Below are 26,038 nucleotides of genomic sequence, written 5' to 3'. Positions count from 1 at the left end.
TAGTAGGTAGGTAGGTAGGTAGGTAGGTAGATAGGTAGAGTGAAAGAGTAAAAGGAGAAGGGGTAGGTGGTGAAGAGCCTGAAGGTACGCTGGCACCTTCGGTTTTTGTTCACGAAAGTTCGGTTTACCTCGTTCTCGTTTCCTCTCTCATCGAAAGACCGAGCTACCTCTTCTCCTTCTTCTTCTTTTCGTCCTCGTCCTCTCGTCCTCTTCATTCTCATCCTCCTTTTTCTTCTTCTTCTTCTTCTTCTTCTTCTTCGTGTGCCTCTTCTGCTTCTTCTTCTTTTCACGTCTTCTTCTATTTTCGCATCGGTTTTTTTTCTTTTTCTTTTTCTTTTTCTTTCTTTCTTTCTTTCGTTCTTTCTTTCTTTCTTCTTTTTCTTTTCTCTTTTCTGTTTTATTTTTTTACTTTCGTATACACACGGACGAGTTTTGGCTCCTTCGAGAAGAGATGGATAGATTGATAGGTAAATAGAAGGGGGAATAGTAAATAGAGAGAGAGAAAGAGAGGGAGAGAGAAATATGTTTATTAATATTATGTTAAAAGACGATAATAAATAATGAAAGAAAAGTAATAAATGATAGGAAAAATTAATATTGAAGTTTTAAACTGTTTAATAATTTGATTCCAAGATATATCTATCTTATGTATTATTTCTATGTTAAAAGCTAACGAACTCTGAAATACTTACATCTATTTAGAGCAAACTCTTTCAAATAAATTTAAAAATTAGTTACGCGTTGTAAGACAGAAGATATTGCTTAAAAATTTCTTACTTAATAACTGAATCACATATAACGTCTGTAGCTGTATAACATATTTTTAAGTTTGTCGAGGAGATTTAATTAAAGAGATAAACTTGTTTCTTACATTTGTCAAATTATTTATCTATAAAATAAAAATAAATCTCTGATATATAACGTACTTTATAAGTTCGTCACACACACACACTACAAACAAATAAATAAATTTAATTCGAAGTTTCTCAAGAAAGCTGAAGAAACGAGCGAATGAATAAAAAATTACGAGTAAACGATTGTAAGTTACGAAAACGAAACGACAAAAAAAAAAGAAAAAAAAGAAAAAAGAAAAGAAAAAAAGAAACCGAAAAAGAAACGAAAAAAGGAAATGGATCACATTGAGCTTGACGAAGATAACGCTGTTGCTGCAATCGTTGGAAACGATCGTTACGTTTTAACGAGTTTAATGGCGTTCCACGCATAATTTATTAGAGACGTTTCTTTGGTTGGATCGACGACACGGGAGGAATATATTGTAATGAAAGACAGAAAGAGAGAAAGACAAAGAGAAAGAGAGAAAGAGAGACATGCAGTATCAGAGAAAGAGAGAGATACAGAAAGGAAACTAAAAGAGAAAGAGATAGAAAAACAAAAAGAGAGAAAGAGAGAGAAGGAGACAAAATCGTTCGATAGTGCTCACATTTCGCGCGGTTTTAATCGAATAGCTCTCAGCCTCACGATATTATTAATCGTCGTACGGGCAATGGCAGAGCACGCGACGCGATTTATTGGCGATTTCCGCGGCTGTGGCGGACCGCGTTTGCCGAGGCGAAACGTTCCGCACGACGCGGACGCACGGTGGCACGATTTCACGACTCGCGAGAATAAATGGCCGTATGGGTTGAACGCGATCACGTGAACGATTCCATCGCAAGACTCGAAAGTCAAATGATCTATCGAAAAAGTCACCAACGAAACGTCTTTTGGTGTAATTTAAATCGATATTATATTATTATATATAAGTATGTAACAAGTATGTATATACGTATAGGTATATGTAGTATTTATTTAATATAGTAAACATATGTTTATGTATATATGTGTGTGTGCGTGTGTATGTGTCTATGTATAAATATTAATCCGTTGAAAAAATACTTGCTATATATATATATGTAAATGCTTAGAAGTAAACTTGGTTAGATCCATGGCTTTAATAATTCAAAACGGATTAACGCAATACGGAAGTAGCGATGAAATGAAATTTTCGTCGTTCCTATTTGTCACTCTTACACGTAGGCGTTCTCTTTCTCTAACTTTCTATGTGATTTCGATATGGCCTACGAATAGAAAGGTATTATCTTTCTCTCTCTATTCTGTCTTTTCATTTCTTGGAAATATCACGTACGTTCATATAAAATTTATTGTACTAGCTATACCAATAATACATACATATATATATATATATATATATATATATATATATATATATATATATATATGATAGCAATATATTTGTCTGATATGTTTCCCATCAAATTTGCAAGTACGTTGTCCGTATTTATTCGCGTTTTACCTAACGAGTCACGAATCCACTCTCGTGATATTACGCTTGTCCGACTCTCTACGCTTCCTTTATATAGAGGTGTGTATGAAAGAGAGATGGAGAGAGAGAGAGAGAGAGAGAGAGAGAGAGAGAGAGAGAGAGAACAAATCCGTTCATATGTTTGCCGTTTCCCGCTCGTACTCACTTCTCTCTCGTCTCTCACTCGAAGCGTTTGCCGACGGAATGCGGGAAGTTAGTGGAAGGGTTTATCAAGGCGGATACGAGTTCTAGCATCCATGGGGAGAAAGAGAGAGAGAGAGAGAGAGAGAGAAGGAGAGGGAAAGAGAGATATATAGATAGCGAGAAAGAGAGGGCAAAGCTACCTCTTCTCTCGAAATAACTCCACGCCCTTGCCGTATTAATTACCGGGATTCGTTCCGTCCTCATTTACAACGAGCTAATTTACCGTGGAATATACCTACCTACCTTCACGTATTTTCGCAAGTGTGTGTGAGACCGAACGCCAACGATTTCACTCTCGACTTTATTCATCGTGAGAATATATCTTATATATGTGTGTGTGTGTGTGTGTGTGTGTGTGTGTGTGTGTGTATGAGTGTGTGTAGTAATATATATATATATATATATATATATATATATACATATTACTATAGATTTCATAATTCTGGTAAACACTTTTCTTAGAGGTTTTGTCTATATAATGTGTGTATATGTATGTACGTACGTACGTATGTATTTTTTTTTTTTTCTTTTATGAGAAAAATTATTGAAAGTTACAAGTAATAATAATATATATATTTTATTATTTATTATTATTTTATATATATGTACTATTATATTTATTCCTTTTCTATTTTCTTTTGCTTTCTCTATTTTTCTATTTATATATTATATATAATAATAATAATAATAATAATAATATATCTGTAAATATAAATTACTAGAATACATAATAATTCTATAATCCTTCTATATAGTATACATAAAAGATTCTATTTTTGAATTCTCTTTTGAGACTTCTTTTTAAAATTCTCTCTATGTAGCCCACACACACACACACACACACATATATATATATATAAACATTTATTTATTTTTTTCATTTACAAAACAAACGCTAGAAAATTACTAAGCAATTTCTTCTTTTTCTCCTTTCTTCTATTCTCTTTAATTTTTTACTTCTCTTTTCTATTTTTCCTATCTACTTTATTCCCTTATTTTTTTTTTTCTTTCTGTATAATCGTTAACAACCGTTTAAATTCTATCGTTCACTTCATTCTTTATCTCGCATCATTATACAATGTTCCTCGAGTGCCTGTTCCATTTTCTTAATCGACCATTATCTATCGATAGTTTTAACGCTTATGGTTACGTTTAATTACAAACGTTATGTTTTTCATTTAGTTAGTATGACCAACAGGTGTGGATATACTAATGGATATACAACATTCCTTCGTGTGTGTTTTGTATATATTAAACGTCAATCGTAATGAAGTTTATCGAAACGACTAATCATATTGATTAGTTCAGGTATACGAGTGACAGAAGGAACGAGATGGAGAGGGTAAAAGATAAAGAAAGAGAGAGAGAAAGAAATCGTTTCTGTTATGTCAGAAAGGATTGGTTTCATTAGAAATTATTTAAATACACGACGAATAATAACTTTCGTTCTTTCTTTCTTCCTTTCTTCCTTCTTCTTTATCTTTTTTTTTTTATTTTGTTTTGTTTCGTTTTGTTTTTATCTCGAATCGTGACTTGGTAATCGATATCGATATACATAACTACTTACGTAGGTACAATTATACCTAATATATTCCACGAACTCTAATTCGATATCGACATTTTGAAAAGCAATCGTTCTTCGTAAGAGGAAAACAGTATGACATGTTTGCAACATTGAAATCTATTATTATTCCATAGTAATGACTGGTCGTAATGACATTAGACTTATAAACGTTTAATGACTTGCAATAGAAGGTCTCTTAAATATGTATATATGTATGTATGTATATTGCAATAAAATAATAACACGTTTCCATTACTCCGAACGATTTGTTTTCAGTCGGTCATTTAACTAAGTACTTACTGACATACATACATATTATATATAGTATATATACGATACAAAGAATGCATCGAATTCATTTCTTTTTCATTATTTTTTATTTTCCATACCCTCTATTCATTGTCATACATACTACTATTTATGATTTTATAATTAATTTTAATGTAAATTTTATTTATTATTATTACATACGCTATTATTTATTATTTATTATACATACTACAAGAATGCATCGAATTCATTTCTTTTTCATTCCTTTTTTATTCTTAGTTCCCTCGATTTTTCTATTTTTCTATTTCTTTTTCTTTCTTCAACTTTTCCGAGGTCGCCTTCGGATAGTTTTTCACTCAGTGTTACGATTTGTTTTCTTCTTTATTTTTTTTTTTCTTCGTTGAGAGCGTTGTTTGAATAGAGTAGGGTTAAATATATATATACATACATACATAGAGAAAAAGAGAGAGAGAGAGAGAGAGAGAGAGAGAGAGAGAGAGAGAGAGAGAGAAAATATTTTTACGATATGCAAAATCGTATGCATTGTTTTCTACGATCGTTTGGCCACGCCTTCGTGAGCCATGCTCTCGTCGGGATCTATTCGTAAGATCTTATCGTTCGAATAGGCATGTCGATCTTTAACTATATCTCCAAGTTATTCGCGTAGCGGCTTCCAAAGAAAGTAGGGGTGGGGGTAAGGATAAGAGAGGGGATAGGAAGAAGGGGGTCATGAAGTTCACGGGATTCGTGAGATCGAGCTAATACACGATGGCGCGGGGTAAAGGAGTAAAGACGCGTTCTGCACGTTTCAGTAATACCATGTACAAAATGGACAACCCATTGTAGTATCGGCTACTCCAATAGGTAGGTTATTTACAATTTGCATTGTTAGAAATTCGTAATATGTAAGTACGTGTTGACGTAGTAGAACTTTTCGAAGAAATCCCGATAAACGGTTAGGTGAATAAGAAGGAAAGACGTCGGCACGATGAGTTCGTTCTCAAAGCATAATATGTATGTACGATGTATATGTTTGTGTGTTTATGTGCGTGTGTGTATGCGTATGTACGTAGATACATAGCATAGTTTATAGGTTGTTATATTACAGAAGATATTTAACCGATAATATAATTATCGTTTAATCGTTGCTAATGTCATGCAGATTTATGGTTATTACATAATCGCAAGAACAAGTATTGATATAATGAACGATTGAAGGCGGTTTAAGATTTTCTTGAAGAGATCGTTAGATCGGCAATTGGATCGGGGATTGAGAATTTATCGGATTATATATAAAACGATTTATTGCGTTCGTGTTATTATATTTTCTTATAGTTTTAGGAACTTTGAATTTCAAATATATATTTATGAAAAAAGAATAGATATATAGATATATATATATATGTTTAATAATTTATGATTATTATATAATTTATTTATTCAAATATTTATATATATATATTATATATATAATATATATAAATATATATGTCTGTGTGTATATTTTTCTCAGTTCTTGACAAATCTAAACTATAAGTATATAAAAACAATATTTCAGATATTATCTATAATATTAATATCTAAAATATATTAATGCATAATTAATCTAAAATTAATATGAAACGAATCATTCAGAAAGAAAGTACTTAAATTATATATAAAATAAATATTACAAATAAATCTAAACTATATATATATATATATATATATATATATATATATATAAAATTCAACTTCTGCTTCATAAAAAATAATATACAAACAATAATACTAATGCACACATCGAACGATATAAAACGAACAAATTAACACAAAATTGAATCCATACAAGAATCTATCAAAGCGAATAAAATATCTGATTAAATACGATCGTTAATTAAAAAAAAAAAAACGATATTTATATAAAAATAATTGATAAAAAAATATATTACAGCTGCTAGTGAGCGGCGGGCAGCCGACGACGGCGACTTCGCCAGCAATGTCGTCAGGTGGGGCCTTAAGTCCCGGTGCCCTTTCACCCTCGTCGACGGCGACAACGACGACGGGGGCTGGGGGAGGAACTGGTACTTCCGGTGGCGCTACAACCCCTGTTGCTGCCACGACAGGACCTGGATGCTGTGAAAATGGGAGGCCTATGATGACTGACCCAGTAACTGGTCAAACAGTTTGCAGTTGTCAATACGATAGTGCCGCGAGATTAGCATTAGGGGCTTATCCAAGATTGGCACCAACTGCTACCTCATATTCCTCTTACCCTACACCAACACCTTCTACTACCGATCAGGCTCCTTACCCTAGTATCGGTATGGACAGTTCTGCCTTCTATTCACCTTTGGTAAGTACACTTTGTTATATCTTATTTATTCGTTGAAATTTCTAATCTTTTCTTTTTTTTTTATTTTTTTATTTTTTTGGTACTCTTTGTCCTTTTCTATTCTTCTATTCGTTCATTGAAATGTCTAATTGTTATCCTTTTGTTTTCTCTCTCTCTTTTCTATTCTGTAACAGTTATTTCAATCGATCGATCGATCCGTCATCGGTCGATCAAAATTTCATTTCGTCATTTTTCGTTCGACGACGAAAATCGTATACTCGTGGAAATGTAAAAACGTCTAGTTGAAAATATTCAAATCGTGATTATGAAATTTATTTGATGAAATTCGTAATATATGCTATGGTAATATATGCTTGTAGGATTGGTATTTATTTTATGAAAAGCGTACTGTACATTCTTGTAACTTTGTAACTTGTGTAATCGTAATTTTATAGTATGAATTTTATAGAATGTATTATTATAATATGGAATTTGGAAAGATTTATGTTTGTTTTATTTAAATAGTTATTATGAATTTCGTAATATTAATTCCATAGAATGAAATTCATACTATGATGAAGTACGTGCTATGGAATTCATAGCATGAAGTTCACAAAGTGTATCTTATAATATTACACATTTACAAAGTTCGTAAAACACGTACATAACAATAATTTAAAAGTTAACGAAGAGAAAACTGAAGTAATATTAAAAACATTCCAAAAAAAAAAGAAACAGAGAGCATTCATCTTCTTATTCTTTCATTTATTTATTTGCTAATTTTTTAAATTGGAGCCTTGTTTTAACGAAAAAGAATTAACAAAAAAAGTAAAAATTAAAGATTTCACGACTACAACGAAAATGTTCCGACGAGATGCGGCATGTGGAATTTATCGTAAAAAGAAAAAAAAAAAAAAACAAACAAAAAAACCAACAAAAAAAGAAAAAGAAAGAAAGAAACAAACAAAAATTGCCCTCTTCTCTATAACTTTTTTCTTCGATCGAAATTCGATCGAAACGATCTCTAACACTTAACAACAAAAATCGATAACGCGACATGAAGTGACCATTTTGAAGAGATTCAAACAACGATGATTTGATTCATCCAACGAAACTTTGAAAAATTTATTCTCATTGAATTAGTTTGGAGGATGAACGCAGATGAATCGTGTTAGGTCGAGCTAGGTGTAACCACTCGATTATTACTACTCTGGGGCCTTAACTTAAGACGGATTAGCACGTGGTCTCGGGACGAATTAGCCCGGAATCCCAGTGATGGAAGTCCGCAAGCGAGAATCGTACGGTCCTTGATCCTCCCTGCCCGCGGAAAGTCTCGTCCCTCTTCTAACGTGGATAACTCATACGTCTTTCTGCCTATGCCACCACGCCGGCTGGCACAAATTATTCAACCGTTCTCATAGCCTAACCTAGTCGAAGAACGAGGCGATAATCTCGTTTGTGTCTTTTCTTCGCGGAAGAAAGCGTCAGCCGGTACGTTTAACGAGCACCCTTCTCTCCAATGACGAATTCGCGGACATATTTTAGAAGGGAGTCTTTGCTCGTGTCCTTCACCATTAAGAGAAAATAAAAAAAGAAAGAAAGAAAGATGGAGAGAGACAGTTTGAGAGAGAGAGAGAGAGAGAGAGAGAGAGAATGACAGAGCAAGAATTCATTCCTTTCTCTCTCTCTCTCTCTCTCTCTCTTTCTTTCTCTCTCTTTTTCTCTCTTTCTCTCCTTTTCTCCTCTATACCAGTCTAATAATAATTTCTTGAAATAAACTGGATCGCGTGGGTGAGAGTTAGAGTCGAGTCGGATATTTCTTTTAAGCTCCCCCTTTGTGTCTTCTCAAGAGCACGATTTTAGGGTAGCAACGATAATTCGCTCGCTCTTTGACCAATACTTTTCTTTTGTGTTTTCTTTCTTTTTTTTTCAAAAATTATTTTCTCTTCTCTTTTTCTTTTTCTTTTTCTTTTTCGGAACATTCACAAGAACAGAACGTGAACCGGCACGTTCAATCTTTATCGTGTATAAATTCGTTTATATTCTTTTGATCCTCTGGACCAAAATTGTTTTCGGAATGTTTTATTCGATTTTATTTTCTTTTTCTTTCTCGTAGCGAGAGAATTCAATTTTGTTTATATAAATAAACGTAAGGACTAATAATAGAACGATACTAGTCAGTTTTATAGTTTTTGTTAAAGTAATATGCATTATGAAATGTATAAGTCAAATGGAACGTATTATAAGAGAAAATATTTCATTGTTTCTTTTTTGCTTTTTCTTTTTCTTTTTTTTTGTTCTTTTATATCTTCTTAATAAATAACATTCTAATTAATAAATTCTTCTTAAATAAATTTGTAATTTGATATATCTCAATGTATAAATTCTTCTTAAATAAATCCTCGATTTCATATCTCCTTTCTCCGAATATGCAAACTGAAGTATAATACATATTTAAAACGAAGAAAAATAAAAGGAATGACTTCAAACTCGAAAAATGAAATAACACACGAGAGAAATAATATTTCGTTAAAGATAAATTAGATAAATATTTTCCTCTATTTACATATAATATACATTTAACTTACCTATTAGAATATCGTCGATCTATAATATTTCGTTTCGTACATTCTTTTATCAATATCTCTCTTATTTCTATTACACGCGATATACGAGAAAGAAAAAAAGAAAAACAGAATCAAAATGGTGTCGGATATCCTTTTCTTTTTATTTATTCTTTCTTTATTTTTTTCAATCTTATCGCAATAAAAACAACCAAAAAAAGAAAATAAAAAAAAAACGAAAATCCTCCAAGACTCACTTTATTTCCTTTTAAGCAACAAAACTGAATTGCAATACGCCAATGTAGGACTGAAACGAAATAAAGTTGGCTTTAATGGAGAAAGAGTACACGAGAGAGAAAAAGAAAGAAAACGAGAGAGAGAAAGAGAGGCGACGTGCTCGATTGCATATCGTTATTCGTTAATTAGAGTAAAGTCGGTCCGCATCGACGGAGATACGGGACGCGTTCCTTCGAGATTTCCTTCGCGTGCTATGCAAGCCAAACGAAAGTGTATAGTAGCATCGTTGGTATACCTGGTTAGTATACCTAACCAGTAACTCAAGTAATTAAGTTAGTGCGGACATTGCAATTACAATATATCGAACGATCGCGTGCAGTCATCGGTAGAAATTAGTAGGCGGCGCGATGAAATTTCTAGGGAAACATTTCTACATCCTATTGGTTCGTTTCTCGAAGGATGTTAATCAAACTCTGTCACGATTACATAGTATGGTTGATTATAAACGAAAATAGAAATGTTATTTTCATAAATTCTATCTTACTATTCTAATTGAAGTATCTATAAACGAACGATTATTAAACATTATATTATAAATATATAGAAAGCTTAGTATATAAAATATATTTATTGAATAATCTATTTCTTATAATCTAAAATGATAATTGATTTGATTTCAAATCGTATAATGCGATTACGATATGTAGTATTGACAGATTCGAAACGTTTAAAGGATCGAAGTGATTTTTAAAAATCAATTATTATTATTCGAATCTATTTACGCTAATTTCCTTTTTTTTTTCTTCCGTTTGTCGTTCTGATAAGAAAACTGCTTCCTTGATATATAAAATAGAAATTATATAATGTGAAATTTATTATATAATTTATTCGTTATAATATTAGAAAACGGTAGTTTCATTTTTTACTAAACTAAAATTGGATTTGCCTATTGCGCTCGTTATTACGACCATCATATATACTTATTTATTCATTTATCAATGTTATTGAAATATTAACAATATTAGTATAATAATAAATAATGAAAGTTATTAAGAACATTCTTAAGGAATATCTAGTAGAAATATTCGGGGAGAAAATTAATATGAATTTAGAAAAGAGGAAAGGAAAAGAAAAAAAAAAAGCAAAAAGAAAATATTGCATAATAAAAATAAATATATTTGAATAATAATGAACGAAACAAGATAAAATAAAAAAAAAGGAAGAAAGTTAAATATGAAAAATGAATAAATAAATTTGATTCGATATTGAAGCTGGTTTTGCTCGATGGTGATCGTAGAGGCCCGCCATACTAGTTTAAAATATCTAATCGCGAATATGTCGACGATATAGCGACAAGCATAGTTGACATAGAAACGGCCGCGTTTATCGTTCCTTCGATGATTTTACACGCGCGTTCGGCTCGCGAGATAGCGCGCGAACACGAACTGTTAATAAAGAGGCCGTCCTTTCAGTTTATGTCTATTTACGGAATATAAAGTATTTTAAGAAACATAAATTACACCTCGTGTTCGATAATTTTTCCCATTAAAATTAATAAAATTTTTCCATAGACATCGAACATTGAGAATGTTCTTTTTTTTTTCCCCGATCGATAAGAGAGAAGATTAGAGAAATAATTATTAATTATTAATTATTAATTATTAATTTGTTTTATATCTGATTATTTGTCATTATTTATTACAAACGTTCGATGCAATTTTGTTCAAATTGATATTGAAACATTTGGGAGATTTTTGAAATCAAGGAAATAATCGATTATTGTTTAAGTTAATTATCATTTAATTTGTATTTATTGGATTGGTCATTTAATAATATATTTATTGATCTATGGAATAGTACAGCGATTATATATTTGTATTGGTTGTTGTAATATAATTCTTTTCTTTTAAATAAAATAATATTTTATATATGAAAGAAATATTAGTAATGTAAAGAACTAAGAATACTAGAAAATATTTTAATGCTATATACTATAATAATATTATTATTGAATTGGTCGATTGATAAAATAGTTAACATTTTTAATTAAAAAAAATTTCTTGAAAAGTTATTGTTTACTTCCATATAAATTATTAAAAATGTCGATATTCATTTTATTCAAATCTTTCTTTTTTTTATTTTTATTTCGATATATTTCTACCAATCATCTTCAGTAAGACATAATTTTCCTACCCTTGTTTCGATTTTGTCCGGTAGCATTTCTTAAGTCGGTTTCTCGTGATCGAGATAAATTAATCGACAACGGCGCCTAAAAGCAACCAATTAGTATAATCACGCTCGATAAATTCAAATTTAATTGGCTCGGCTTCCTTTCGTCCCGGAAAGGCATTACGAATTCCCATATCGATGTAGAATAATGCACGCGAGCACTATTTTTTTTCTATTCTCACTCGACTTTTAATTATTATCATACTTTTCGAGCTTTCCAGCTTTTTATATAGCTACAGATTTGGTCGGCAAATTATTCTGTGATTCGTAGAAAAAAATATTTTCAGGCTCGTAGTCTTGCAACTCGAAGAAATAAAAGGAAATAAATAAATAAAAAAAAAAAAAATGTATAAAATCTTCGTTCAAATAAAATCGAACGGAACGTTTCGAACAAGTAATGATTATGTGAATATAAACAAAAAGATATTTAGAAACGATATTAAAAATTAAATTAAAAAATTCCTTCCTCTTCCCCCTCTCTCTCTCTCTCTCTCTCTCTCTCTCTCTCTCAAAAAAGTTCTCAAAAAAAAAAAATAAAAATAAATAAAAATATAGAAAATAATTATCGAGCAATTCGAGTAAAACGATTCAAGTAAAAAGTTGAATGCATTTAACGTGTTACTTATTAAATAAATAATAATGTTATCGAATTGTAAAAAAGAAAACGAGGAAAGAATGTAACAAGAGAAAAATTTCATAATACAATTTCCAACAATATCTAGTTATATTGGTTAATCCAATTAAATACAGGTATCAATATCTTGCCGAGCGAAGTTACGAGGACAGAACGGAAACTACGTTGTTCGTTTTTTCATCGATCGGAATTGTTTGTTTGCTTAGCTAACAAAAAACTGACAGCTTTTTGATGTTACCGCACAATCTACGTTAGTTTTCTATCTGATAACGAACTGATATAGTCTAAAGCTTTATCTCGCTATGGGCGTGTACTACGTTTTCTCGATCGTTCTCATTTACAAAATTAAAACATATTTATATGTGTATATATATATAATTATTTAAAAATTTTAAGAAAATATTTGTTAATAAACTATTATTTCCTAAAAAGAAAGGATTTTAAAGTAAACGATAAAAAATATTCATATGATCGTTATTCGTTATTACATAGAATTTGATCAATCATTTCTAAAACGTCCTTTAACGTGATTTCAATCTACTTTACACTGTGTTAAAAACTTCGAAAAGAATGATTCATTAAACGTTTTAATCCGATATTGTATTGGTATCAAGATTTTCTTGATCGCCTTTAGCGAGAGACATTTTTAAGTCTGGCGTTATCGATCGCTATACATTTATTCCCTTCCGTACATACAACGAATTAATTTATAGAAATAATTAATATAACATAGAAATAATTAAAGATCTATTATAATTGATCGTTGAATTATAATTCGAAATATAATTTTGTCTCTTAATTAGTCATTGAAGTAACGATTGAACAAATTCATCACGATTAAAAATAAATAAATAAATAAATAAATAAATAAAAGAAAAATTTTGTTAAAGAATGAAAAAAAGAAGAATAAGTCATTTTGTTACATTTAATTTAATTGTAATTTTTTCTTTTTTTTTCTTGTGAAGATTAAAAGCTGACGAGAGTTAACAATGCTTTAAACTTTCGCTAATTTAAGAGGGTTACGTTCGTATAATAATCGTCGGTAAATGCGATAGTACGAAGAGCGCATGTTCTATGGGAGGAAGAGGGAGGAGTGAAGAGTAGGAGAATTGGAGGAGGAACAGGATCAGGAGTTTGCAATTCGGTGTGAAACGCGCCTGCTCAGAAACGTATTCTATACTCTTGCGAGTATACGTAACAATATAAACGCATTTACTATATATATATAGAAGTAAATACAAGAATATGATTGTAGTAGTAAGTATTGAATTGGCCAATAAGAGACGACTGAAATAATAACGAAAATTCAATAGAAAATTCTGACATTATGTAATAGTAATATACTATAATATCGAAGCATTATTCAGTATATATATAGATTTATCTAAATTTCATTTAAAAGAACCTTTTATTTAAGGGAAAGAAAAAAGGAGAAAAGAAATATATAAAAAATTTCACAGATATTAGTGAATATTAATATTTATAACGAACGGTAATAATTTTTATTAATATCACTAATCGATATTTTTATTAATTATTCATTAATTTTCTTTCGTCTGTTATACGATTTTTAATACAAGAAAAAAAGTCAAGTTCCATTTTGAAAATAATATCGATTATCTCTTACGACTTAAATCGTTATTCTTGAAGAAATCAAGCATATTATTTCCTAAATATAGAATTCTAATAGAAAATATCTCATTCAGTATATATTATTGACTGACCTCTTTTTTAGAAATAACATTACTATCATTTACCAGCACTATTGCATTAAATTTTATAATTGCCAAAGGAAGGTTAGAATTTCAAATAAATATAATATAGTTTCATGGGTTTCTTTGGTAATTCTGTTGAACGTGGAACGATCGATGTTCCGTTTCATGACAGTTGGAGTCTCGTTACGGATAAGTCAGGCAGAAATTCTCAGAAATGGAAATGCCAGGGAAATTGAAGTCCGTAATATCCATCTATCTCTGTGCTCAGATAGGGTTTTTGACATTAAAGTTCTTGTGAATCGTCGGAACTTTGCGAAGTACATAGATACATAGATATATAGATACATAGATACATAGATACGATATACGAGATTACATTGGAATTTATCGTGCTTCACGACAAAGTGATCCTCTTGTAGTAACTAATTCTTCTTCGTGTGAATCGATGAGTCTATGTCATGATGAATGAACGACGAAACTTCGATAATAAGATTATGAGCACCCATTTATAGAATACATAACTATGTCACATGTTTATCTATGTAACTGGTTTGTGAAAATTGTTCCAAACAATACAATAATAATAAAAAAAAAGGAAGATATGAGGGTCGTTTAAGATCGATAAAAATTCGAAAACGATTCATCCTCGAGTGATATTCGTCAATTGTTGTAACAGATCTTAATCTCATTCAACGTTTCGTTTCGAACATACACATTCGTCGTTCTCGAAACGTTCAATGATTCTTCGAGATCATCGACAGATCGTTAAAACTCGAGTACATTTTTCCCCCGCGTGATTTACCTTTATATTTTATCGAACGTTCGATTCGCAGAATAATTTTCAATTATCCAACAACGTTAATTACATTTCCTTCCTAACGAACTAATCGTTATCAAAATATTTTCATCGTCAACGTACGTTCCTAAAATATATTTCATGACCTGTAATCAAATTAAATCGAGGGTTAAAGGCGAAAGAAAAAAATAATTCGTCGTTAAAAAAAAAAAAAGAAAGAAAGAAGAGAGAAAAATAAAAAGGAGTACATCGAGACGAATTTTCGAACGAAAAAGAAAAAAAGAAAAAGAACGAAAAAAGGAAGAAAAATCCGACGCTCGTGGAATACCCTCGCTGCTAGCGCGATAATCGTTTAAAAACGAGCCGAGTAGTAAATACGTACTTACTTACATACTCCTAGCGTGTATTACCGTACAGTACACGCGGTTTTCGTGCTAGCACCTTGTCGCGAAATAAGAGAAAAACGAAAGTAAAAGAAAAGAACACGCGAGAGTTCATTATCACACGCTACGGACAGCACCTAGGTACAAGCAAGTTTTTCTAAGCGTTCAATTAAACGTCCAAGTTCCTTTCATAAACCTAACCACCCCTCACCCTTCTCCACTTTCTACTAGCAACCCTCGTTTTGAAATAACGTTAGGAATTTCTTCCATATCTCGTAACGTACACCACCCTCCCTTACCTCTTTCTCTCTCTCTCTCTCATCATCTTCGCGAAACCATGAATTTCATTGTTTTTGTCACTTTTGTCCTGACGACCAGATGAGCTTTGCTAGAACGACTCGGTCAATTTTATTTCGTGGAATTTTAACATCGACCTCGTGCAATTTCGTGCACGCGACGATTTACCCTGTGGCTTCGTCATCGAGAGAGTGAGAAGGGGATAAGAATGAAAGAAGGGGTAGAAGGAAGCATTGAGAAGAGGGGAAGCTGATCTACGAGGTTCTTCGGAATGTCATAAGCGTCCATTCGTTGGGAATTTTGAGTATTTTCAGCTCTCTATCTATCTCTCTCTCTCTCTCTCTCTCTCTCTCGTTCTCTTTCTCTATCTTTCTTCATATCTCTGTATATATCTCTGTCTTTATCTCTCTCTCTCTCTCTTTCTCTCTCTCTCTTTCTATGGACATTCTCCCTTCAACGCGATAGTTAAAGCCGATCGATGCCACTCGACTTCGTTCTTTACCCTGAAACCTATTTTGCAGAAATTGACACGAGACAAGTTCAAAGGAATCTGGGTTACTCGAGGAATATATCGAGTGTGTATCGTTCGATTAATATCATATTATATTATATTATCTCGGTATATCCTCGCTTATTCGTTGTAATTTCAAGATGGATACCTTAACGTTAGATGGATACTTTAAGATTGATAAAAAGTATATGTATATATATATATGTATATATATGGCTATATCGATTACAACAAAAGATACGTTAAATGCGTTTATCGTTTGAAATTTAATTTCGCCTCTTACGAAATCTTTCTTATCATGCGATTCAAGTTAATGAGTGCGATATCGTTTGCTGATTCGTCGCTTCGAATTTCGTTATTGTTTCTTTTCTTTTCTTTTTTCTTTTTGTTTTCTTTTTCTCTTTCTGTTTTTTATTTATTTATTTATTCTTTCCCTCTCTCTCTCTCTCTTTCTCTCTCTCTCTCTCTCTTTCTCTTTCTTTCTCTATTTGACTCGTCTGGAAATCGTTAAGCAGGAAACTACTACTTCCGACGATTCGTTTGAAAGGGTATTATAATATAATAAGATTCGTATTAGCATTGAATGAAGGGAATGGCACGCGAGAGTGGCGACGGTGAAAGTCTCGCCGGGAAGCCAAGGGGGACCCTTTACGACGTTCATGGTGGTCCTTGTTTAAACAAACGTTATATGAGAGAGAAAGAAAGATATAAAAAAAAAAACAGAAAGAAAAAGAGAGAGAAAGAGAGAAATTGATACTCGAATAAAAGAATTCGATATACGTGTAAAATAATTTCATTGAAACAATTCGTTGAAAAATTTCCTAATAATTTACGAACAAATCCATATCACGAAGTCTTCAAACGATCAAAGTTAATTTCTTTTTTCGAGATTATAAAACTACGTAACAAGCTCGAGAAATTGTTAGGCTAATCGCAAGATTGTGACGTATCGATGATGACTAATTGATCGTTAATATTAACTAAGAATTTTTGGACCACCCTGTGTTTCTAACGTTATAACGTAGTTGACTCCTCTCTCTCTCTCTCTCTCTCTCTCTCTCTCTCTCTCTCTCTCTCTCTCTCTCTTTGTCTATCTATTTATCCCTTACTCGCTTTGAAAATACCCCGTGCGCTCCCTATGGCTTCGTTTCGTCGATACTTTCCTGTACTCTTTGTCGTCATTAATTTAATTATCTCTATACGGCCGTTCACAGAAGCCTAAACTAAAAGGTCTCGCACGACGTTCATTAGTTTCTACGACAGACTTTTTTTCTTATTTTCATTGTCCTTTTCCTTTTGAGATATCCTTTTCTCTTTTTCTGTTTCCTCTTTTGTTGTTGTTGTTGTTGTTTTTTTTTCTTTTTTCTAAATTTTGTATCTTCTCTTTTTCTTTCTTCTTCCGTTTGTCCTAGACGTATTTTTTAAATAGTTAAGTATCGTTTCTCTTATTACATATGTCGGATTACGATGTAATTGATTTTTGAAATCGCGATATTGAAGAGATGATTGACATTAATTTGTATCGTTATTTATTCTTTTTCCCCCGCCTCCATTTTTATTTATTACTTGATCTGATCGCTCTTTTTCTTTTTTGCGATACTGATATTTCTTCGAGAAATTTTGAATTTCTATCTAGTCCTCTTTCTTCTCCTTTTCTTTTTTCTTTTCTTTATTATATCATTAACCAAAACAAAACGTCACAGTGAAAAACAGATCGATTTGATTCTCATGTGAAAATTCATTTCCTTTCTAACAACTAATTCTAATAATAGATTATTACTATCGATTGAATTATCAATCGATGAAAGATAATAAAAAATTGGTTCTTCAAACGTTAACATCGAAAGAGAAATATTCCATTTAAAATTGATCTTCCTCTACGATATATTTCCTAATAATAAACATACATTAATTTTCCATCATTCTAATGAAACATTATCGGTCGGATCGATAAACATCAAATAGATTATCGCGTTATATCGAATGAACACGTACGAGTACGCACACACGTTCGTACTTCTTTCTAAACGTTTATACTACAATACTTAGGAACTTTTAAAGTACGTGTTAACACTTATGTACGACGTTTATGAACGTATGTACCTAAATGGGTATATAATCGGGAGCTTATATCGATCATACAAAAGAGTGCAATGAAATAAGAAAGCAATCGTTTCGTAATACCGTTGAATGGGAAAAAAAAGAAAGAACGAAAAACAAAAACATAAAAAGAAGAAAAAAGAAGAATTAAAACAAGAAAAAGAAAAACATCGATTCTCGTTATCGTCACCGAGGGTAGGTAATGACGTCCCGGTGTATTCTCCCTTCGTTATTTCAAGACGATCGTTCGTCACCCCTACATATATATGTATATACGTGCATACATGCATACATATATATATATACACATACATATATACTTAGAGACACTACGAAAAGGGTCGTAACGATCGTGGTGAAATCGATGTGTAGGAAAACGAGCGATTTCCGCGTCTGAGTCGTATTGTTTCTACTGCTGAAAGCAACATGGTTCATGCCACTTTGAAATCGATTGCATTCAACGAAGAAAAAAGAAAGACGAAGAGTAACGAAATAGGAGTAGGAGGAAGAGGAGGGAGAGGAGGAAGAAGAAGAAGAAGAAGAGGAAGAACGTGAACGAAGAGTTTTGTGCTATTTCGGGGCAATAACAATTTCAAGAAGTTTTATCCTACTAAAATCGGAGACCTTCGGGTTCGAAAGACCTTTGAAGAGGAAATACACTAATAAAAAATTCAATTGGTCGAACGAAGCTGATTCCTCGTAGGAACAAAAACGAGATCGAACAAAGAGGAATATCGAAGGTAGATCGATCGATGGATCGATGGATCGACTGTAAAAACATCGAGCAGATCATCGAAGTGGTGCACATTCCAAGTGTCTGAAGTGGTACCACAGGTTACGTGCCGAGGATCAAACGGTAAAAGGGATCGACTTTAAAGAATACTTGGAAATATTTCGAAATAGGGTTCGATCGTTTATGGTACCATAAACTTTTTGTTAGAAGGTACCTTAACGACGTTACAACGTCACTATGTTTAATTTGATTTCTTAACATACGATACATATATACGTATATATATATATATATATATATGTTAATTAGTATAATTAGTAGAATTATTTAATATATTAATGGTATATTTTATTATATAGTATTATAACATTATAATATTTGTATTTGTATTATTACTGTAGTACTATTATATTATAATATTATATATGCACATATATTAGTTAATATATTCGATATACTAAGCCAAAGATGACTACTATAATCTTAACAATAATCCGATGCCTTGATGCTGGACCACCCATAGTTTGCCATTAAAGTTGCAAGAAAAAAAGAGAGAGAAAGAACTATTTTCTAACCGTTCGAAAGTCGAAATGGGTCGAAAAAGAAGGACATAGGTATAGGTCCAGTAAAGGAATTAAGAATCTGAGAGTGAGGTGGTGTAATACGAAACCCCCTGGCGCCAGAACTCTCTAAGCCACCGTTCTAATAATATCCTATTGTGCTACCATTAGCTACCTAACTCCCCCAAGCATGTTACTTAACACATTACGGACGGATGACAGGATATATCTCACATTTTCCAAGTATCAATCGGGTGATTAATTTTAATTCGATAATAAGTAGTAGTGATTAAACATTATTTGTTGATTACTGTTATTATTTAAAAATTAAAGTAATGAAAATGTTTCGATTGTTGTTATTATTTTTATTTTATTTTATTTATTTATTTATTTATTTATTTATTTTTCATAATTAAATACGGATTTAATTTCTAATTCGTTGTTGATATGAATAATGATAGAAATTAATCACGCGTTGTATTATGGAAATTATACAAATGGAAAAATTGCTCTGATAGAAAAATGTAGACATTTACGATGTTTTATTTTATCTAATGAAATTTATTAACTAAACAATATTAATCAGTTCGTATAATATATCAAGTTTTTTTTATTATACTACGTTAATTAATATAGTTTACTCATAAATTAGAATATCAAGTTTGTGAGTATAACATATCAAACAAGTATATTAAGTAAATAAGTATGTCATAATAATCCACTAACAATTTCAATACTTACATATACTATGATATAACTATACTACACTATACTATACTAAATAACACTATAACCTTTAACATTATCCAAATTTTTCGTTTTTTCAAAACAAATTGACAAGACAACAAATTGGATTCGCACGAAGCAAACGTTTATAAATATGTATTTCGAAAATATTTTTTCAATCCAATAGAATATTCGATCAAAAAAAAAAAAAAGAAAAAAAGAAAGAGGAACACCTACTTAGTTACATATTAAGTCAACTACTCAATAACTACTTGCTTATTTACTTACATTAAATGATTGTAAAAACTACGATTATTTCTTCCAATTTTCTTTCCTTCTCTTTTTCTTTTTCTCTCATTCTCTCTCTCTCTCTCCCTCTTTCGTCTTCACCTTATCACCGTGTAATCGTTTTCACGATTATTTTCCGACGAGCCCGTTAATCCGTTATATACAGGGTTAAAAAATGAAAAAAAATGGAAGAGCCGAGGAGAAAGAGCATCAGGCGATTCTTCTTCATTTTCCCTATATTGTTCCCGCACACAATGGCAAAGCACTTTTGTACGCGGGCTCCTCTGTTAGAGCATTTTTTTTTTACCATCCTCTTCTCTCTCTCTCTCTCTCTTTTTTTCTTTCCTTTCTTTCCTCTTTTTTTTCTTTTTTTTTGCCCCCGTTGTTTTCCGTTTTCGCTTTTTCATTTTTTATATACACTTTTCCCTTTTTATCCCTCCTTTTGCTCTTTTTCTTCAACCCCCTTCCCGCCATTTCGCTCTTTAGTTCTTTTTTTTTTTCCATTTCCTTTTGTATCTTTTTTTTTTATATTTTTTATTTTGCTCTCTCTCTCTCTCTCTTTTTTTCATTATTATTTATTCTTTTTTCTATCAAAACGAATTCAAATTCCACAGGCGTTACTTCCGAACGGGTAGCATGCGTACATTCATATCCATTGATTGATGGCTCGAACCGATTGATCGATCGACCGATCTGCATTTAACCGACTTCGTAATATCATGGCTCGCGTGAACTCGACATTTAAGACGATACATCGATCATTCTTCAATTCCGAGAACGTCATATCCTGGTGGATTCGCGAGAAGTAATATTTCATTCGAATGCTTCTCGCGAAATCTGTTCAACGTATTCGCATATATACCTACTTACATATATATATATAAATGTATACGTGTATGTAAATATATATATATATATATTTTTATATATATCTATCTATTTACATATAAGTATATCCTTGGAAAGATATACCTTTTTTTATTCCTTTCCTTTCTTTTTTTCTTTTGTTATTTATTTATTATACCTTTCAACAAAAACCAGGACAGTATTATAACCCGCGAGACCTTATTAGCAAACTCGAATAATTAAAAATGAGATTATTTCAGTTTTGATCATGGAAATTATTAACAAGAAATTATATATGTACGTTGAAGGATAACGTTGATGAAAATAACGTTTTCGTTTCATTCGTTTCATCCCTCTCTCTCTCTCGCACAAGGACGAAATGAGAGTATGAAAAATTCACCCCGAGTATGAAACTGAATCGACAACGACGACAACGACGCCGACAACGACGTAGAAAAGAGAAACGAGAGGAACAAAAAAAATCAATGGGGCGGGATAGGAGTTAGATGGTGGCAGGGGGTGCAGCCTTTAGGGGTAGCAAAGAGAAGAGGAGAGGAGTGGTGGCGTTTGGGGAAATACGATTCCCTTATTTTATTTTTTTTTCCTTTTTCTTTTTTTCTTCCAGGGAAATCCGTACGGTCTGAAGGACGCTACGGGGATGGGGATGACGGCGGATATGGGTGCTGCATGGGGTACGGCCGCTCTTCAACCTGCTGCCACGGGTTACTACCCTTACGATCCGACCCTGGCCGCCTACGGGTAAGTTTATCACCAAGTTTCATGGTCTCTCGGCTCCATTAGATTAAACCACCACTTCGACTCTACTCTACTCTACTCTACTCTACTCTACTCTACTCTACTGTCTCTCTCTCTCTTTCTCTTTCTCTCTTCCCTTCGATGCCATTCGCTTGCCGCCATTAAAACAAGAGTCACGATCTCTCTTACTCGACTATATCTACTTCGGTCTCGTGAACGCTTATCGTTATCGTGAATCCGTAATATCCTTTAGGACAATATGCCTTTTCAACGTTCTATCCTTCTTCAAATTATACTGCGTTTTATATCATCGGCGTTCACCGTCATTTTCTTTATTTTTACCTTTGTTTTTGTTCTTCTCAGGTTTTTTTTTCTTTCTTTCTTTTTTTGTTTTTTTTTTGTTTTTTTTTTTTAATTCATCTTTTTGCTTTCGTCGAATCGAGGACGTAACAGGGTGGTATGGAAAATAATGTATGATCGTATTCGATCGTATTATTAGCTTTCGTTAGATTTTGTCATATTAGATAATATTCGGATAATGTCAGATAGTTTCTTTTTTCGAGTTGCGCACGAAGATCGTTCTCTCCGAAGCAAATTTATTTTTAACTTTTCTTTTTTAAGATAGAAAATTATTATTCGATAGGTTTTGTTTCCATTCGTTTCAGATCTAACTGGAACTATTGTTAACGCGTTGGTCAATTTAATATGATATTTATCTAATATGTTTTATATCGATGATTAGATAAAAGAGGATTTAATGTCGCCTACATACACACATACAACCACATACATACGTATGTTTATTTATTTTTTATTTATTTTTATATTATTCACTTTCGTATTTGGGAAACAATATTTCTTTTTTATTTTTTAAATATCACCATAGAAATATTTCCAAATGCGTATTCATTTCAACGTGTTAAATTTCATTTCATAATTTATTTCTATGCCGATAAGAGATACGAAAGAATTTAATTGTCATAATTTTTCTACCTATTAGATCGTACATTTATTAAAAAAAAAGAGATATACTTTTAATGCTATTACTGAAATCTTAAAAACAAATCATTCATCTTATCAATTCCAATCTCATAAATGTTTAGATAAATTATGCTTAGAAAAATCTATCGTGATATTAATATATATATTTTGGAAATTTTATAATAATATTTACATAAATTCAGAAAAAATTCATCGTCACATATTTATATTAAACGCTTTACTTTTGTTGGAAAGAAGAAAAAATTAATTTAAAAAAAAAAAAAAAAAAAGACAGAAAGAAAGAAAGAAAAAAAGAAAGAAAGAAAGAATCTCATGAATGAGTCGTTCAAACGTGTTAATGAAATAACTATCAAAATTTAAACTGTACCTACAAAAAAAAAAATTAATTCATTTCATATTTATATCGAACACTTTATCTTTATTAGAAAACAAAATATCTACCATTAATTAAAAAAAAAAAAAAAAAAAAAAATAGGAAGAATTTCACGAGTGAATCGTGTTAACGAAATAACGATGAAAAGTTGATTAATTTTTGGACATTTTAAATTCGTGAAGGAAAGAAAGGATTTGAAAAGTACAGATATTCTCTGCGCCACACGTGAGACACGTCGTCGAGATTCCGTCGAGTTAATCCATGGAGAAAAATGTGATGCGCTGAAGAAAGCCTGTTCTTCCTTCTTCTCACTGAAGAGAGTTACGAGGGTGCTGTCAATTCGAGAACCCTCGCACTTCATCTTGCAGGAAAGTGGGATTATCGATGGCGAGAAAAGGGCGTCGCTTGTTAGTGCGATACCCAAAGCTCCTGAAAGCTTCTTCTTTTTCTTCTTCCTCTTCCTATTCTTCTTCTTCTTCTTCTTCTTCTTCTTCTTCTTCTTCTTTTCCTTTTTCTATTTCTTCTTTCTTTTCTTCTTCTTGCTATGCTTCGACAAACGATTCCTACGATTAACTAATTTCGGTGTTTACGAAGATCGCTCCGATTTCACGTCATAATCCTTCAAAATACTTCAGAAAAATGTCAAATTCAAATAAAAGAATGGAAATATATTCCGAGAGAAAAAACTTAACAAATATTTATCCTTATCGCACGGAGAATTAATATAAATTGGATCGTTCGAATTTTCTCATCGTAATTAAAATCTTTCAAATATTTTCTAAAATATATACGTCGAACTAAAAATCAAAAAAATAAATATACTCTGCAAAGAACATTTATTCTTATCAATGCAAGAATATTATATATATAAATATATGTATGTATATATATTGATTAACTTTAATAAGATATTACAAATATTAACGAACTATAAGAAACTTGTAGGAAATAATTGTTTATTTCAAAAAGGTCTATTTAAAAAATATTTCTCGAAAAGCAAACAAAACAAGGAAAAAGGGTTGCTATCAATAACAATATTACAATCTATCAAAATGATAAGAGTCCATGAAATGGACATCAAGAGTCGAAGTCCGTGTAAACAAGTATTATTCGACATAGAAGAAAACCCAAAAGGAGATGAGATCTTCGTAACAAGATCTCTCTACTCCGATATAAAAATACAAACAAGATAGATCCCTTCCCGAATAAAATAAAGTATGGTGACAGTGTGAACGAGTGTAAAGCGTAGAGAAAAAGATAGAGAAAGAGAGAGAGAGAGAGAGAGAGAGAGACAGAAAAAGAGAGAAAGAAAAAAGAAAGAAAGAAAGAAAGATAGATAGAAAGAAAGAAAGAAAGAAAGAGATACAACTATTTTGGAAGAGCATGTGCCTAACGCCGTTGACAAAATGACGTGCCTTAGAGATCTTCGTCAGGGATCTTAATTGGAAACACTTGGTGTGTAAACGATCTGCCCTCGTTTCTACACTTCCGTACTTTCAAATTCCAAAGTTCTTTCGACCTTATATATATATATACGATAAGGGACCAACGAGTTCCAAAGAGAGAATATTATTTACCGTCGTTATAAAAGAAAAAAAGAAAAAAGATACAAAAAAGAAAGAGAAGTAACAAAGAGGAAGAAGAAGAAGAAGAAGAAATAAAAGAAGAAGAAGAAGAAGAAGAAGAAGAATAAAAAAAGAAAACTTCTTTAATCGCTTCTACTTTAAAGAGAAGTAAGAAAAGAGCAATCCGTATCTGACAATTTCGAGAAAGGCGGAAGATAGCATTGACGTTTTCAAGGTACCTTGTCCTTTTTACCATTCATCCTATCCCTCGGAGCTTTCTCGAAGGGAGGCAGCCACGGAGGCATAATGTGAAACGTTCGCGAAAATAAGGATAGAAAAAGTTACATGAGAAAGAAAGAAAGAAAGAAAGAAAGAAAGAAAGAAAGAAAAAACGAAAGAAAAAACGAAAGAAAGAGAGAGAGAGAGAGAGAGAGAGAGAGAGAGAGAGAGAGAGAGAGAAAGAAAGAGAAAGAAAGAGAAAGAAAGAGAAAACGTGCACGACGAAACGGCTACAAAATGGCTGTAGGCAGCCGAGTGGGCGTACATAATGGAGGCTTCCAGGTTGGTTATATAGTATACGGGCACATCGCGAGCATAGGGAGAGCAGTAGGTCTCTCTCCGTAGGAGAGCGAGAGCGAGTGAGTTTATTGATTGGCTTCCTCCCAGGGTTGGCTCGCCCGTTCGCCAGGCCTCTCTCTCTCTCTCTCTATTACTCACTCAGTTACTCACTTACTCTCTCTCTCTTTCTCCTTCTCTCTTTCTCTTTCTCTCTCTCTCTATACTCCCTTTCTACTGTGCTCCCACCCATCTTCCACCTCTATCTCCACCTCTTCCTCCACCTTCCTATCCTCTCTCTCTCTCTCTCTCTCTCTCTCTCTCTCTCTCTCTACTCACCCACCTTCGTACCCTCGCTACTACGAAGCAGCTCCCACAGGTGCTTTACTTGCTTTGCTTAGCAACCCTCGTGTCCACACGAACCAACCCACACGTATCCCCGTTACGCGCACAGGCTTTCCTACACTCGAGACACTACTCGTTCACCAGGTAT

The 26,038-nt window shown here is 32.2% G+C and overlaps 1 protein-coding gene across 5 annotated transcripts in view; it reads left to right on the top strand.

The window, feature by feature from the left end:
- LOC127071065 (homeobox protein araucan) overlaps positions 1-26,038 on the top strand; it is a 118,363-nt gene that overhangs the window by 57,949 nt on the left and 34,376 nt on the right. For all 5 annotated transcript variants that reach the window (XM_051009905.1, XM_051009904.1, XM_051009909.1 and 2 more), the window contains exons 3-4: positions 6,295-6,696; positions 21,920-22,053. In XM_051009905.1, coding sequence (XP_050865862.1) covers positions 6,295-6,696; positions 21,920-22,053 — 536 coding nt within the window. The remainder of the gene's footprint in view (positions 1-6,294; positions 6,697-21,919; positions 22,054-26,038) is intronic.

This window comes from Vespula vulgaris, chromosome 20, assembly GCF_905475345.1.
Source record: "Vespula vulgaris chromosome 20, iyVesVulg1.1, whole genome shotgun sequence".
NCBI lineage: Eukaryota > Metazoa > Arthropoda > Insecta > Hymenoptera > Vespidae > Vespula > Vespula vulgaris.
The sequence above is the reverse complement of the archived record's forward strand: the minus strand, read 5'-3'. Positions and strand labels throughout refer to the sequence as shown.